Source organism: Varroa jacobsoni, unplaced genomic scaffold, assembly GCF_002532875.2.
Source record: "Varroa jacobsoni isolate VJ856 unplaced genomic scaffold, vjacob_1.0 scaffold_278, whole genome shotgun sequence".
Lineage (NCBI taxonomy): Eukaryota > Metazoa > Arthropoda > Arachnida > Mesostigmata > Varroidae > Varroa > Varroa jacobsoni.
In genome coordinates, this window is record NW_019213180.1 from 42,950 (window position 1) to 58,047 (window position 15,098).

General features: G+C 41.9%; 1 protein-coding gene across 2 annotated transcripts in view; it reads left to right on the forward strand.

The window, feature by feature from the left end:
- Positions 1–7,439: 7,439 nt before the first annotated feature.
- LOC111258946 (kinesin-like protein KIF19) overlaps positions 7,440–15,098 on the forward strand; it is a 69,101-nt gene continuing 61,442 nt past the window's right edge. For both annotated transcript variants that reach the window (XM_086967659.1, XM_022830542.2), the window contains exon 1: positions 7,440–8,047. In XM_086967659.1, coding sequence (XP_086823785.1) covers positions 7,961–8,047 — 87 coding nt within the window. In that variant the 5' untranslated portion in view covers positions 7,440–7,960. The remainder of the gene's footprint in view (positions 8,048–15,098) is intronic.

Below are 15,098 nucleotides of genomic sequence, written 5' to 3' on the forward strand. Positions count from 1 at the left end.
ATAAAGTTCCACCAAAGTCCATTCAAATGCGCCGTAAAATAGATTCCTCCAGTAATATCAAGTAGCTGGAATTTCTACCGGCAAAAAACATCGCCCAGTCAAATTACAGTGTGTATATATATATTTTTTACATTAGTTTTGTATATTACAAATGTCAGGAACTGAATTTGATTGGATACCTTTTAAATAGATCGAGTCAGAAAAGCATGTTTTTAGACACGTTTCCTTCCTAAAGACTTTGTAATCTACAGAGATATTCTGTAAAGAAGACCCACCAGTGATACGTAAAAGCCAACGATGTTTTTTATCCTGTCCCAATAAAAATGATTTTGGTATTACCTATTCTAATAAAATACGAGGTTTTTTCTAACGGAAAGCAATTACCTGTCTTATGTACCTGCCGATCTAAACATCACAGTAAATTAGAGCCGGCCTGACCGCTATAAAATAGAGAGATATTTATTCTGACTCAACAAACTGACAGCTTCTTCCTACGACATAAGGCTTCTGACGACATTTATTGGCTAGACAGACCGCTCTGACTTACGTTTGAACGTAAAATACTTTCAGTCCGTAAAGCGAACCTGGAGAATCTCTCTATTAAGCACTTAAGACGTAGCACAACGGCTAACGATGATGCTAATGGTACGCCTCTCTGTAACGGCGACGCACTTATAGCGTGCACCATGCCGGCGGCTAAGGAAATTCCGTAGCCTGCATGTAGGATTACGTTACGACAAAGATCTTCTAACTACAAAGATATTTCGTGCTGCGAAAGATAACTTAGGTACGTTACATCTTTGGATTAGTTAATTTCTACTGGAAAATTCTTACTGTCTGCAGGTAAATTCAGCTGCTGTTGCTCGTTAAGCATTCTGTTATAGAACTAGTGAAATTGTATGTTCCAGTATACTCTACTAGGCTGCGTACATTCTGATCGATTTTTCCGTCAATTTACTTGCATTTTTGGCCACTGTTTTCGTGCCGAGTTGATGCTGTGCTCCGTAGAAGCACACAATTCCAAAAGACATCTATTACGTAAAGCATGAAAAAAGGACTCTATTTCTATGAATTGCTTTTAAACTGTCTCCCGTAAATTCATCGCCCATAACCGTTCTACCTTATCAAAGATACCGGTGTGATTCTACTATGGAAATCAACCATGTCTCGGATCACCTGACTGCTCGACTACGCGCAGCGCCTCAAAGTAATAAGTAAGTTAACGTCTATTCAGTACGTGACGTCTCCTTCACCTGCGTGACATTATATAAGACCTCCGAACGAGCTGTCCGCATTGTTCTCCAACTTCGAACTCTACCCCCAAACCTGCATGCTGGCCATTACATTATTGATCTTTAATTTAGTTTCAAGCTTGATGACTCCTTATTCTTCTGTCGATTAGTGACCGAAGGCGCCGGCCATATTGTACGCTTTCAACGGTCCGTCATCGGACGGAAATGCCGCTTTACACGAACTGGCAGACAATGCTTGTCTAATAATCGATGGCACCATGGCAAAACTTTATAGTTTTGATCCTGATTGCTGCGCTAGATGCACAGTGTGTTAAAAAAAAAAGTTTCGCCCATAAGGTGGAGTGCCCTCAGGGAATACGTTCCAGCAAGCTTATCATGCACGTTTTCCGCTTGATAATTCCGTAGTCCTCGGGGGCGGGTTGACGAAGTAACTGTATTTTCAGCGCCTGTTTTTTCTGTTATTATAAACTAGAAAGTACAAACGCTTGACTAATGTGGCTAGAGATGTGATTAGACCATTCTAAAGATGGTACTCTTTCTACGTACCGCACCGTTGGACCCAACTGGCATGTAGGTAAGTTAAACGTTTGATCAGTGGGAGTGTTATCCTTTACAGATGTCACGGAGACGATTTCTTTCGCTAACCTCAAGAGTTCGTCCGGTATAGATTTCACGACTTTGGTAAGTTAACATAACGTAAGATCAGATTGGTGGAACTTGATACGATACCAACGAAACACTCTAATTTTCCAGGACGGAGTTACTGGGCAAAACACAAGAAGCCTATGCGGATGGTCACTACTGTATATGTTTCAATATTTTACTGCGAGTATTAATGATACTGTTTCACAGGAGAATATTGGCCTTATGCTAAGCTAAGCAGTATTGCCATCAGGTTGTAGACCAACGAATCATCGAGGAGGAATTCTTCAAGCTGGTCTGAAAATGTCTATCATAGTCTCTTCACCGCATGCGTTTGCAAACGTTGGCCCTTCCAGGGTACTAGCATTTGCAAGCGATTGGGCGAGAGTCAGATAGGACAGCTATATACCCTTTAGTGAGATACGTGTTCTGTGGCTGTGCAACAATAATCTATCAAAGAGATATCAGTGTATATTTCTTTGATTTGTTTGCGTCATGTTTATCTCAAGGCTAAAGAGATATCAAAAATAAGTTCTAGCAATTACGGAACAAATTTAACCTGCATACGGAAAACAAATAAGCGGCCATTAATTCCGATGAATTTGAAAAGAGGGCTGGCTGGCTGGCTGGCTGGCTGTCTATTGCAGGCCACACGTTGGGTTTCTTGATATTAGTGACGTAACATGGATGACTTTCTGCGAGCATGTCAGGGGGACTAAAAATGCAGATTATGGTTCGCTCGTAACTATCTTACAGTTTCAAAATTTTGCGAATTACCAGACTATAACCCGGATTCGGCAGACGGCAGCCAGCTTTTGTTGACTGGTATGGTACAATCAGAGAGGCGCTTATGAACCTTACGCATGTTCCCGTAGTGCAACGTGGTACCTTTTTTTACCGTACTATTTATTTGAATGGACGAAACAAATTGATAAAAATTCGAGGCCAAACTAGACGTGTCCGCAGAAGCGTCAGCTCGCCCTCGAAGTACCATTTAACTCGTTGAAAAAAATCTTCAAAGCAATGAAAATAAGGCCAATGAGGCTGTAAAAAGCTGTAAATACCGAAAAGAAGAATCTACACATGTTGTATATCTTAATTCTATGTTTAGCTGTTGTCGTTATGGGTGTTGTTCTTGTCGTCAGCTACCATCATCATCATCATCAATGGCGACACATTGTTCAATCGGTCATTCTTATGTTCGATTTAACATATTTACTATTACGAGAGTGAAGCAGTGTTGCCCCTTCTACATAAAAGTAGTGCGGGTTTCGATCGTCGATGTTTGATGGCAGTCTGAAGGAACGCAGCAGCACGTGAAAACCACTTGAACGATTGGCAATACTTTGATTAGATCATTTTTCGTTCATCCACGAGAGGATCACTTTATAGATTCTTAAAATCGTACATTAGCCCCCATAATAGTAAACTGACACAGTGGATACTTTTGGCAATTTAACATGAGACAAATATTCACAATTTCTTCAGAAAAACAACCGGTCAATGGGCTAATTGAGCTATTGATTTCATGGGGCGACGTACTTCTTCGCCAATCAACAAGTACTAGCCTTTTCTTATTCAGAGATTTCCCACCCAATGATTGCCGATCTGAATTTAAATATCGTAGTAATTGGTTCAATTTGTGTTGATGGATTAACGATTCTCCAATTGTTGTCACCAGCTCATCGACAAGGTACAACGCGTAAGGCAAGAAAAAAACCCGGTAGGTAGCTAGCTAGCTAGCTAGCTAGCTGATAGCCATCTACATTATATTTTCGGTGACTTTTGGTTTACCTGTCAGCCTATATGTTAATAACGAAGGAATCTTGAAGCTTAGAGCTATATTATCGCGTAAGCATACGATGTCGGCCTGATTCTGCGAAGGCTATGGACATGAATTATGGGGTGGTTTCCTTCGAGTGAGGCGGTGGCGGAACCAAATTTAACGCAGCCTACAACAGAGTAGGTAGCGTCTATGACGCTCAGACGCGTCCCGAACGAGTGGGACTGTCACGCGCCGTCCAGTAGCGGGTACTGCCCCGGATCGGACGGTCAGACGATGCTAATCGACCGCTTTGACGATGACATAGCATACGCGGACCTTCGCATACGGATCGATTAAAATGTGAGTTCCTTTTCAAGCCGTACTACTTATTCGTATGGAGATGTAAATAGCAGGAAAGGGGAAAGCGTGTGTTGACATTTTACTTGAAGGCTCGGTGAATAGGTGACTGTAAATGGCCGCTCCTGTTGCTTACCAGGACCGGGGTTTGACATCTTTACTTACGACTGCAGCAATACACATTCGCTATTGTTTATTTGAATTAATCACACTAAATATGCATACTATGAATATTTGTTTCTGTCATCTCCTCGGTTTTGATTAAGGCGACAAAATGAAGCTCGTGATATAGCCTGATCCTGTCAAGTGGTTGTCAATCGATTGTAATTTTAGATATGGGGCTTGAGTATTTTATAGTAGGGCTGACAACCTCACTTATTGAATATTAGTAGTGGACAACGCGTGTGAAATATGCGGCTCTGCTTAGCTGAGCCTATCGTCCGTCTCAATATAATAAAATGTTATAGGATCTAGCGCCCTGGGGGCTTGGTCTATATTGACGGACCTACCTACTAATACTATTACTCTATAGGGAACGCGTTAATTTCGAAAATGTATCACACGCTTGAGTCTACCAAAAGTTTCATTTGTGGCTGGTCCCAAAACTCTGCACAATCTGCGTAATTAAATGTTTCCACGATGGCGCCAAGAAGAGCCATCGTAAATGTTTGGATTAATAGAAATATATTACTAACATAACAGTTTAATGAAATAGGACGATGGCCTAAATTTACACCGATAAGCAACATAAAGAATAGGTGAAGTTATTACGGTAATACTAGTTAAACTAAGCAGCTTTTTTGCCTGATTAATCTGGTTTGCCACGATAGCAATTTACATTGAAAGAATCTACGATGGCTGGCTAATGACGCCATTATCCAACACCGGCACAACACCGAAATCATTCTATACTTAATAAATAGTCTTACTTACGTACGAATATACTTCAATAGAATGATTTTAATATAGCGTGCGTATGAATGTATCTGTATGTGGTTGAAGTGTAGTTCTATAATGCAACATGTCACTTGTAGCTTCCTAAGTAGATCTTTTTTAAACGTGGACTCTTGTTCGTCTCCCCTTTAATTTTCATCATCAGATATTTCTATCTGAATTTCGAAGAGCCAAAATAACGTGAAGTTTGGATGATTTTGTCAGATACAGGAGCATGTGAAATCTTCAGACTATTTACTTTAAAGCTTCGCTTTGACAATTATCAGCTACACAGATGTGACAATCCTGTGCTTCTCCCGCTGTTCACATACAAGCTTTTATTGCAGTCTGTTTTTTAACGCGCGCCATAACTTCCCTTAAGATACAGTTTCAGTGTGGTATCCTGGACATGCCAGACCGCTTACACGATAAAAGCCCGCGCACTTTTAACTGCTGGCAGCCAGGTATTATAGTATTCGATCTAGTATCGTGATCCGATTTCGATATGGACAATATTTAATTACTTTTTACAGACACATCTCTCGAAAGAAGTCCTGCGAGAGTGACTTATCCATTCCCGAGTCGGTCGGATCAAATAAGCCTGGTTAACGTCCAGGGTCATAGTATCTAGGGGGGCAAAGAGACCCAATACGCCCCTTGTAAACATACATCCTTTCTTTGTAGCTGTTGCTGCTTCCTTCTGGCACGTATTTTACTACACATATACGTACCAATTTATACCATATTCCGCCGGTGAAAAGCAGTTCTCCAGTGAGGTCAGACTTATGACGAAAATCCACAAAGGCTTGTGCCCTGCCTCAGTATGATACTCACCTTTGTCATGTCGGGTGAAAAGCTTTCGTAAAGGGAAGATTCATATTATTAGGATAGAAAGAAGTTTTCAAACTATTTTAAGCAAGCGTTCACTGTTTATGCCCTGTGTAACAACTGTAGAAGGCTTTTAGAGTCAATTAAAGGCTAGTGACCTGTGCCGATCAGATCTGATACGGAACATCGAACATCTGGAACTGCGCATATTGTCTATGTCTATAAGGACAGAAGGTCATTTGTATAGGTATGTTTAGCAGGCAAAAACCCACTATCAGCTATATAACCATAAAACTGATGAGCAAAGTTAGCGAAAAAACCAGCTAGGCAATTTATAAGACTTTATTTTTAAGGAATTGGAGTGAAATGGCTAACGCTGACAATATTCGTCACTGATCTTTACGATTGATCATCTAAAAGGATCCGTAACAAAACGACAGTCAGTCTTGCAGTTGCTATACCTTTGATATCAGTCGGATAATTTAAATGAAGCTATAGAGCGTACGCAAAAAAATTGAAAAGTACAACGTACAGTTACAAGGTATGTTTGGAACTGTAGCCCATTACACAATAACTTCAGGTTTCTCAAACGCTGGGCATAGCTTTAATCAGCTAATGTGATGTATGATGTAAATTTTTTTACTGTTTCGTACAAAAGATAGGACCACGTATGTAGGCCGTTAATCCTTATCTTGGTGCATTGGACGTACTCTGTATAGCATTTAGATTATTGCAGAGTCTGAATTATCAACAAACGGAGCCTTATAGTTGAAAATTTACCTATTTAATCAAGCATTATTTATGCTTTAGTAATTGCCAACGCTCCGGATCGGCTCAGAATTTCAGTGCGTTACAAGGATGATTATTGTAATGGGAGTTGCCATAAACAGTATTTAATAATCCGAACTTTATTTCTCAGCTTATTACTATACTATTATTATAGAACGAATTATATTTAGAATTATATTTAAACCTTAGAGTAGGCAACCGCTAATCTTAAATACTGTATTTTAAAAATTAAGATTGATTTTAGTTAATTTAACGAACGATAAGCTCATGTGAGCAATTATTAAGCATACAGTTGTTGTATCCATGCGGTCAGACATACGCAAGGGCACATGTAATGCTACGTGGCTCCTTCCATGTGCTCTACGTTCATGCATGATGTTCTATGTACATAGACAGATGCTATTAGAAATATCCAAGCAGAATATAAAGTGCGAAATCAGTTGAAGGAGCATTTTTCAGTTGACAACAAGTGTCCGGCCGGCGCCTCCCTAGCTTCCCCGTTCATCGCCGGCCGCCTGGGGGTTCAGCTAGTCGGGGGTCGTGTGGGGCAGCGGCGCCAGTTGTAGCTGCACCTGCTGTTGGCCGTGTCATTTTAATCAGTGCCATCCTATTCTATTCCCTTCCCTGCGCCCTTTCCACTGACGGCTACGACCACGACCGGCGCTCCTATCACCAATGTTGGCGTCCCTACCAGCGCCAGCCGGCTTGCAGCAACGGCCGCGACCAGCCTTACACAAGGCTCTGTGGTTACACACTGACTTTCATTCTTTCTCGATCCGTTCAGCCGCCGTTTAGCTGCTGGTACTACTGTTGCTGCTGCCGCCGCCACACTTCCAAGTCGACTTACCTTGGTCACGCTCTAGAGCAGAGCGTGCCAGGTCGCCGAACGTACGGCCCGCCACCACCGCTGCTCAGCTCCAGTTCCGGGTCGGCTCTGCTACCGACCCAAAACAATCAACTTAGTTAATGCTGTGATGCTAGTTTAGCGGGTGGCACTGGATAAGACAGACCAGTGAAGGGTGCCAGGTATCTGTGTGGAGTCTTAGTGAAGGCTATGAACGATCTGGTGAAACCCTGGTCAGCCGATGTTTTCCAAAAACCGAACAAACATCTAATCTATTAGTGAGCGTTCAGGATAAGGCCCGAGCACAGGGTTGTTTGAAGTAACCTGGTAGTGTTGTGATGGTGATGCTGTTCTCGCTGTTTTTGTTTCAGTGCACGATTGTACGTTTATAGATAACTTACAGAATGTAACGACTATTGCCTTCTTGGCGTGCCGATGCTACGATAGCGTTTGCAGCGGCGGTTGAGTTGAAGTACGGCAGCAATAGTAAAAACAAATACAGATTTTTAAAGCACTTGATACGGTTACGTTCTCGTGCTTGTTAGCAAAATGAAGATGAACGGATCGAAAAAAACAGCCACGCCGGGTGAGAAGGATGAAACCAACGGGAGCAGCGGAAAGACAATTCGACTAATGGTAAGTAATAGTAATATTGGTATAGATATTCATGTACACACGTGCAGTGTAAATGTTTATAGGAGATCGCCTGCCGATATTCTCAAGAAGGTAGTAGCCAGCCTATCCGTTATCGTCTCTGTTTGTTAATCCTTAACCAGCATTAGATCACGCGAGCGCTGCTGAGGTTGCTATTAGCAAGATGAGGTTCTAGTGATTTGGCGAAGCATAATGGCCACTGACAAAGCAAGCCGCGTTCCTGCCTGTTGCCTTCAGACAGACGGCAGCGTATTGTGTAATGAGAGGAGACCCAACTAGGCGGCTGGATGATGGTCCGCTTTTCACGGACGGGTGGCGTTAGCTTCTAGCTGGTCGATACTTACTTTTGTCGCTTAGAGATCGGCGTGTCCTCGCGCACACTCATTCTTGATACGTGCGGATGTGTGCAAGTCGATATCACGCCAGATTCTTCTCCCCATAGCGGCAATGGTGATAACAGGCTATAGCGTGCATAGCAATGATACGTGCGTACCTTGCACATACTCGGAATAAGGTAGAGGCTGTCGACTAGAACGACATGCAGAAGAACAATGCCATTCGTTAGGGGGTATGCCTACTCTAGTGATTGACTCAATCCTTTGCTTCTCCGAATCTATACGACTGGTATTATAGTAGAATTTAGTAAAGAAATAAGTACTATCAGATACGATTCGATGAACCACTTTGTGAGCGGATAGGACAACGTCAGGTTTCCTGGCAGGAAATTCAGGCGACCGTAGAAGTAGAGTGTTCGCCGGTGTGCGTTCTCGAGAGTCGTGCGCGCGTTCATTATGTATATAGCTGTTCTGAACTAATGACTGAGTTAGCCAAGAAAGTCATGGTAGCCAGTAGCCGGTCGTTGTCGTCACAAGACTCAATCCTGACAATAGCTTAAATGCTGGTATTTAGGCTATTGTCAGCACTAGTCAATACTGCCATAAGTACAAGTAGCATCTTCGTCGTAGCGTGTTCATAAACGATGTGATGGAAGACGGATGGCCCGATGTCGGACACGGCCGTTACCTGTTATTAATTCTAGCATAATGCCACATTAAATTTTCAAGTCACTCAACAGTTTTCATGATTAAGGTATTTGAAGTGATCCAGTATAACGCTAAGACGCTAGTTAGAGAACCGTAAGAGTTCGCGTGGCACTAAGTATATTGGACATTTCCCACACAATTTGTACCTTGTACCTGAGACAGTGTTGCTCTTCAGGAAGAACAACAATTCTGATCAAGTTTCATTCAATGGATACTACAATGGGCTCTATCAGCAAGAAGGCTTTGAAGCTATTTCGAGGCAGACATAGCTCAGATTCGTTCGAAAGTGCACGGGAACACGTCGAGATACCTGACGATCGTCTATTAGAGCATATAGAGGAAGCAATGTTGACATGGAATAGCTCGCAAGCTTCTGTTGTGGGTCACGGAGACCAAGCGCAAAACCCCGAATCACTGCAACCAAATCAGGACAATGATGTACTCGTGCTACCTAATTCAAATCGGATTATGCCGGTACCGGTTGTCGACTTATTGGCTCAGCAAAGGGCAAGTATCGAGGATGCAGTATCAGCAACTTCATTTGAAGGGTCAACTATAGCTCTAAGCGATAACAGAGATATTATTGATAGAGTAACAACACCAGAGGGGATAGATATTCCACCAAGTGAAGGTCCGCGCGAAATTCCTGCAAATGAACCGAGGCTTAGCATCGTCCCCTTCAAGTTTGCGTTAAAACTAGCGCCTAATTTGCTCGTTAAAAAGGCACCGCCAGTTAAGCCTGAGAAATTACAGTCACATCGACCTATAGCACCTCCGGTCGATAAAACAATCAATAGACGAATGATTGCAGATAAGCGTCCTCGGGAGCCTGTTGCCGCCAATGAGGCTATCGCTGACGCGCGTCATCGACAGGTTCCGGTCAGTATTTGTAGTAGTGAGCCCCTGAAGGTGTCGAACTACGCAGCAAGGTCAGACTCGCGAGCATCAATATCTATTCCGCAGAAAGGAATAATCCTCACAAGACCAAAGGTAAATCACCGGTTATAGACACAAACATGTCTCGAAGAGACGTCTTACACATAACGTTGATATGCTCTGTTGTAGTTTTCGATGTAGATCCAAATCTGGGGAATGGAGGTAACGCGTGTGCGTGCGTTAACGGGGACCGGGGAGGCTGTGATAAACGTAAACGTGGCTTCGCAATTGCAAAAGGCCAGTAAGCAAACGGTGCATTGGTGATTAGCTCGGCGTATGGTTTATATATATATATATAGATATATATATACATTTGACCTCGGATTTGGTGGGTTGCATACAAAGCGCGCTCGGTCAAATGTCCAGCTGAGATCGTTTATTTGAAGTGCGGACATTCTGATGTAGCGAATGCACAGAAAACGACTGAGGTCACTAGGTAAGGTCAGGCGGCTTGAACGTGCATCTTGCGATCAGTTCGGTTCTTGCAATGCTAATACGAAGTTTGCTACCTCCAATTGCCTCCACTATTGCCCGTCCATTTTGGTCGCTATAGCATTGATTATTTATCGATGACTGGAGAGATGCCATATCCCGATCTTGAGTAGTGCAAGCAGCTACTGCCCCTTCGAACCGTTTGTTTAGCATTCTGCGGCGGGCACCTCCTCGTTTGCCACGCACGCCATCCTGTTACCATTTGAATTAGCTCAAACTTATACACAATCGAAAGTAACGTAACCCTTTAAGAACTAGCAGAAGCAGGTGTCGTTCATCATTTCAGTTTGACAGTTAAAGTTGTGCTACGCAGTTTACTCAGGCCACACAATATAAGCTAGAGAGAATTATACGCAGATCGAACTATCTCTGAAACTTGGTGAGACAGCTGCTATCGTCGACACGTCTAGGACGGCAAGTAAAATGTCATGACTGATCCTTACAGCCGAGAAAAAGAAACTTACAAGACACCTGCTCTATTTCTACTCCCCTAACAGCGTGAAGCAGCTGCATTGCCTAACCGACATCTGTTACCTTAAAGGGTTAATTTTTTCGGTACAATATTGTAGTGGCTGGCATCGCTAATCAACTTCAAATTTGGCACGTGCTGTGAATTTAAACTATTACTATCGCGCATTAAGGGTTTATGAGTATCACGCGTCGTCGGTGTTCCCCTATCCCGATCAATCCACCAGCATAAGGATATCGTCATTATCATCTCCATTAGGTGAACGACGGACCTCGCTATACGACGCGCAGTAACTTAGCGACGCCTACGACCGGCCGATCACAACCGTTTAGGACAGGGGCAATACAAGTAATAGCGATTTTCTTCGTCGGTCTCGTAAAGGATAAATGTGAACAGACTTGATCGTACGATGAACTCCAGTGTCATGAACTAGTTCACGCGGAGACAGTTACACTACGGTTTAGATTCTAGTCAGTAATCATCATTGCTATAGCGAGAAAGTCAACGCGAAGCCATGAAGAAGAGTGATGATCGAGTAGGCAAAAGGTCAACGGCGAAGCCTGACAAGGCCAAGATGCCCATTACACCAGCAACTTTTTCAGTGACCCATTTTCTCTTTGTACGTGATGCTATAGGGTAGTATTGAACAGATGCGCTAAATGCTATAGTATTAATTCGGATATATTACACGTCTCGCAAAATATAACGCGCCGTTATGTAGTATTTTTCATTTGAACTCTGCTGAAAGCTAGAATGACATTTTTTTTTTAACATGGCCAAGTGACTCGTTGCGCCTTTTGACACGGAGTTAAAGGTGTGCATGCAGTATCTTACTGTTGCTTAAAAGAGTTTTGCGTACGAATAGGTTGATAAAGCGCTCCCCTTTTGTATAAATATTTACTGTATATGGTTTAGGCCATAATTAATTAGATTGACACCAAACTCCACTGGGATGCACATAGAAGTAACTGTCGGCCGTTCAGGCCAACTACTCCTTCAAGCCCTGAAACGCTGTGGTTCAAGTACGTATTCACCGTGATAGGTTAAATCTATAGTAAGACTGGAAACTGAAACGTGACTAACATTGCACCAGAGTTTCTCCGTCGTTAAGTGCCTGAACATGACGGGAGACCAGTACGATATGTTCTACTAAATTTAATTGCAGAAGATGAATTGGAAAACAACTTTCCACTATAGCAACAAATAGGCTAACTGATCATTGTGTTTAAATTGATCGGGATTTTTTTGGAAATTTCGAAACAAGTCTCCCGTCGTTGAATATGCCAGTCTAGTGGAGTAGCCCCTTTGGCAGATTTTTTAGATCAGATGCTGTGGTTGCGGCTCACTTTACTACCTTGCTCTAATTCGATGAAAAACGTATTTTGCCGAATCACGGGCCGCCGAATGATACGTTTATACCTAACTGGCCGACCGTCGAAGCCCCTAGCGCTACTAGCTTCCATTACTGGGATGTTGTGTTTTGCTTGAAGAAGCCGCGGTCACCTTAATATATATTTTTTTGCAAGTGAAATTAGCAAATAAGAGTTCCGCAATACCTCAGAGTGTAAAATTGAACAGGTGTTTTCATGACAGTGATCATCGTCATATGCGGATGGTTTTGTTACGTCGTTTACATTCTTTCGTATGTCTTCAGCTGGAGCCAGAAGACATCCACAAAATACCTGATGCGTCTGAACCTGAGGAGGCACGGCATTTCGCCCTTTAATAATAATAATACACTGTTATTATTATTATTGTAGAGGACCCACAAGCTATTGACTACTTCAGCCCAGGTCTAGTGCAAGTAAAGTCGAAGCATGCGCCATTAACTGCAACAATGTTTACTTGTTGCCAATCGGGACCTAGAACATCCTCGGCAAACCCCCATATGCTTCGAAGAGAAATCAGAAACAACTCTTTCTCATGCTTTTCGTGTTTACATACTGTGAAGAGAGAAATTTTGCCTATGCGAAGGTCTAAAGAAAGTGTCACGTATTCTTCAGTAACTCTATAGGATACGGTAACGCTCGATGACGTACAACTATCAGTTAACTTCTACAACCTATAATATCGCTTGCTTTAAAAATTAGTAATTTATAAAGGTAAACTTGAAACATAGGTAGTTCTGACGTGTATTTAATATGGTTCATTCGCTTCCCTGAAATGCGTGCCCCAGCAATGGGTGTCCAAGCAAAATTGAAATAGACGCAGTATCTGTACTTAAAATTAAAAATAGGGTTAAATTTCTAACCAGGATATCAATTGTTTCATAAAAATAGAAGTCGAAGTTATAATACTGCATTGGGCTATCACCTCATGTTTCACAGGTGCATCGATTCAGCTGTGACTATAAAGTGCAACGTAGTCCACTGGCACTTCAAGCAAGAATGCTAACTTCTTTTGGAATCTCAAAAAAGGGAGAGCTTATTCTCAAAGATAAAACTAAGCTCTGTTTGCCTCTCTTGAACATTACTTAAATCATGAACTTACGCTGATAAAAGGATGATCTTTGAATCTATTAGAGATATATGCGTTATCATGCAGCTATGCGATATTATCAATTTTCTGGCGAAAATTCGGCTAGTCACTTGTTATGATACGTTTATCTGATAAAAAAAAAAGTATGGTTAAGGTTGTAACGATAAAGTAACGACGATTTTTTTATCGTTATAACGACATTTACAGTTTTTGGCTCGTAGGGATCCAATATAGGTCATTAGAGTGATTTCCAAAGTGCTGTGATTCGTATAATAGCTTTCTATTATCAATGGATTTTTCAGCTCATGCCGTACATTTGAACCCATAGTCGTAGGCGTTCCCATATTCTTTCACTATGGCTAATCTATAAGTGTTTGAAGAAACTCGTTTAAACAAACCAAAAATTATCGAACAAAAGGATAGTCAGGTTTCTAAGGACGGCATCTAAAAAATCGACATCGTTAGCGCAAAGACCCGGATGAATGATTATGTGTATTGTCCAAATGTTTCTGGAGTTTCAACGTTTTAGGTTATAGCGCAGCAGACAGTGTAGCGTAAGACGTCGTCTCGTGCTTTTGGCGCTGTTAAATCTCTACCGATGCATGATAACATAGAGCGTTTTTAAATGTTAACAGAAACATTGTATCGTAGCCGTGTATGCACGGAAGGCCAATATAATCCGGAAGCCATTTGGAAGCCTATCCTCAGTGTGGGACCATTCGTCATCGAAGACGGATAACTGAGTGAGGCTACTAGAAGACAATGAAGCATTCATATTTCGTCACCTTTGCCTGTATCCATTCATGGCCATGCGTATTATCAATCGCCAGCTCCTGTTTACGCTATTAAAATTTTGCACTAGACGAAAGACAAAGTTGCATAGTTCAGCATCGATGCTTTTATTACAAATTACGATTTTTTTTCCCCAAAATGTTATTTGTTAATGCGACAGGCTTTAGGCCAGAGGCAGGTCAGTGCGTTTTATGAATCGCTACTTTATTTCAGAAAGCCAATTCCACGACGCATGGGATCGTATAAAATTGTTTCATAGGGCTTTAAAAACGACTACTTGTACACATAATTTGTGTCACTAGGTTATAGTTACGCTCGTCTTCCTAACCCATCGGTCATGTATCCCTAATTGTTTACCATATTTGAAAAACTCGATTGATTATAGTGTGATGCAGCACATATCATTTGATGATATGTGCTGCATCACACAGCAGCACATTTTTGATGATCGGTCAAAGTTCACAGATGAATCGTAGTAGGACCTATAGTACCTATCGTACCGTTGGTTCGGAACATATCACGAACTGATCACATCCATAAACCCTGCCCACTAAAATTCGATAGATCGCAAAAAATCTCAGGGTATACAGAAAACCTCAACCTTTTTTTTTTTTTTATTAAACTGATATTTAGTGCAGGCTTGCCTACTGAACGGCTGATAAACTGTGACATTGCTCCCAAATGGGGCAATTATAGGGCACTTTACGAGGCATATGGTAATCTTGTTATCTGTTATAGAAATGTTTGCGTATACTGCAAAGACAATCAGTTGAATGATGTATATGTAAAGGAGAAACTTTCGGGTACTATACAGATTTATCAA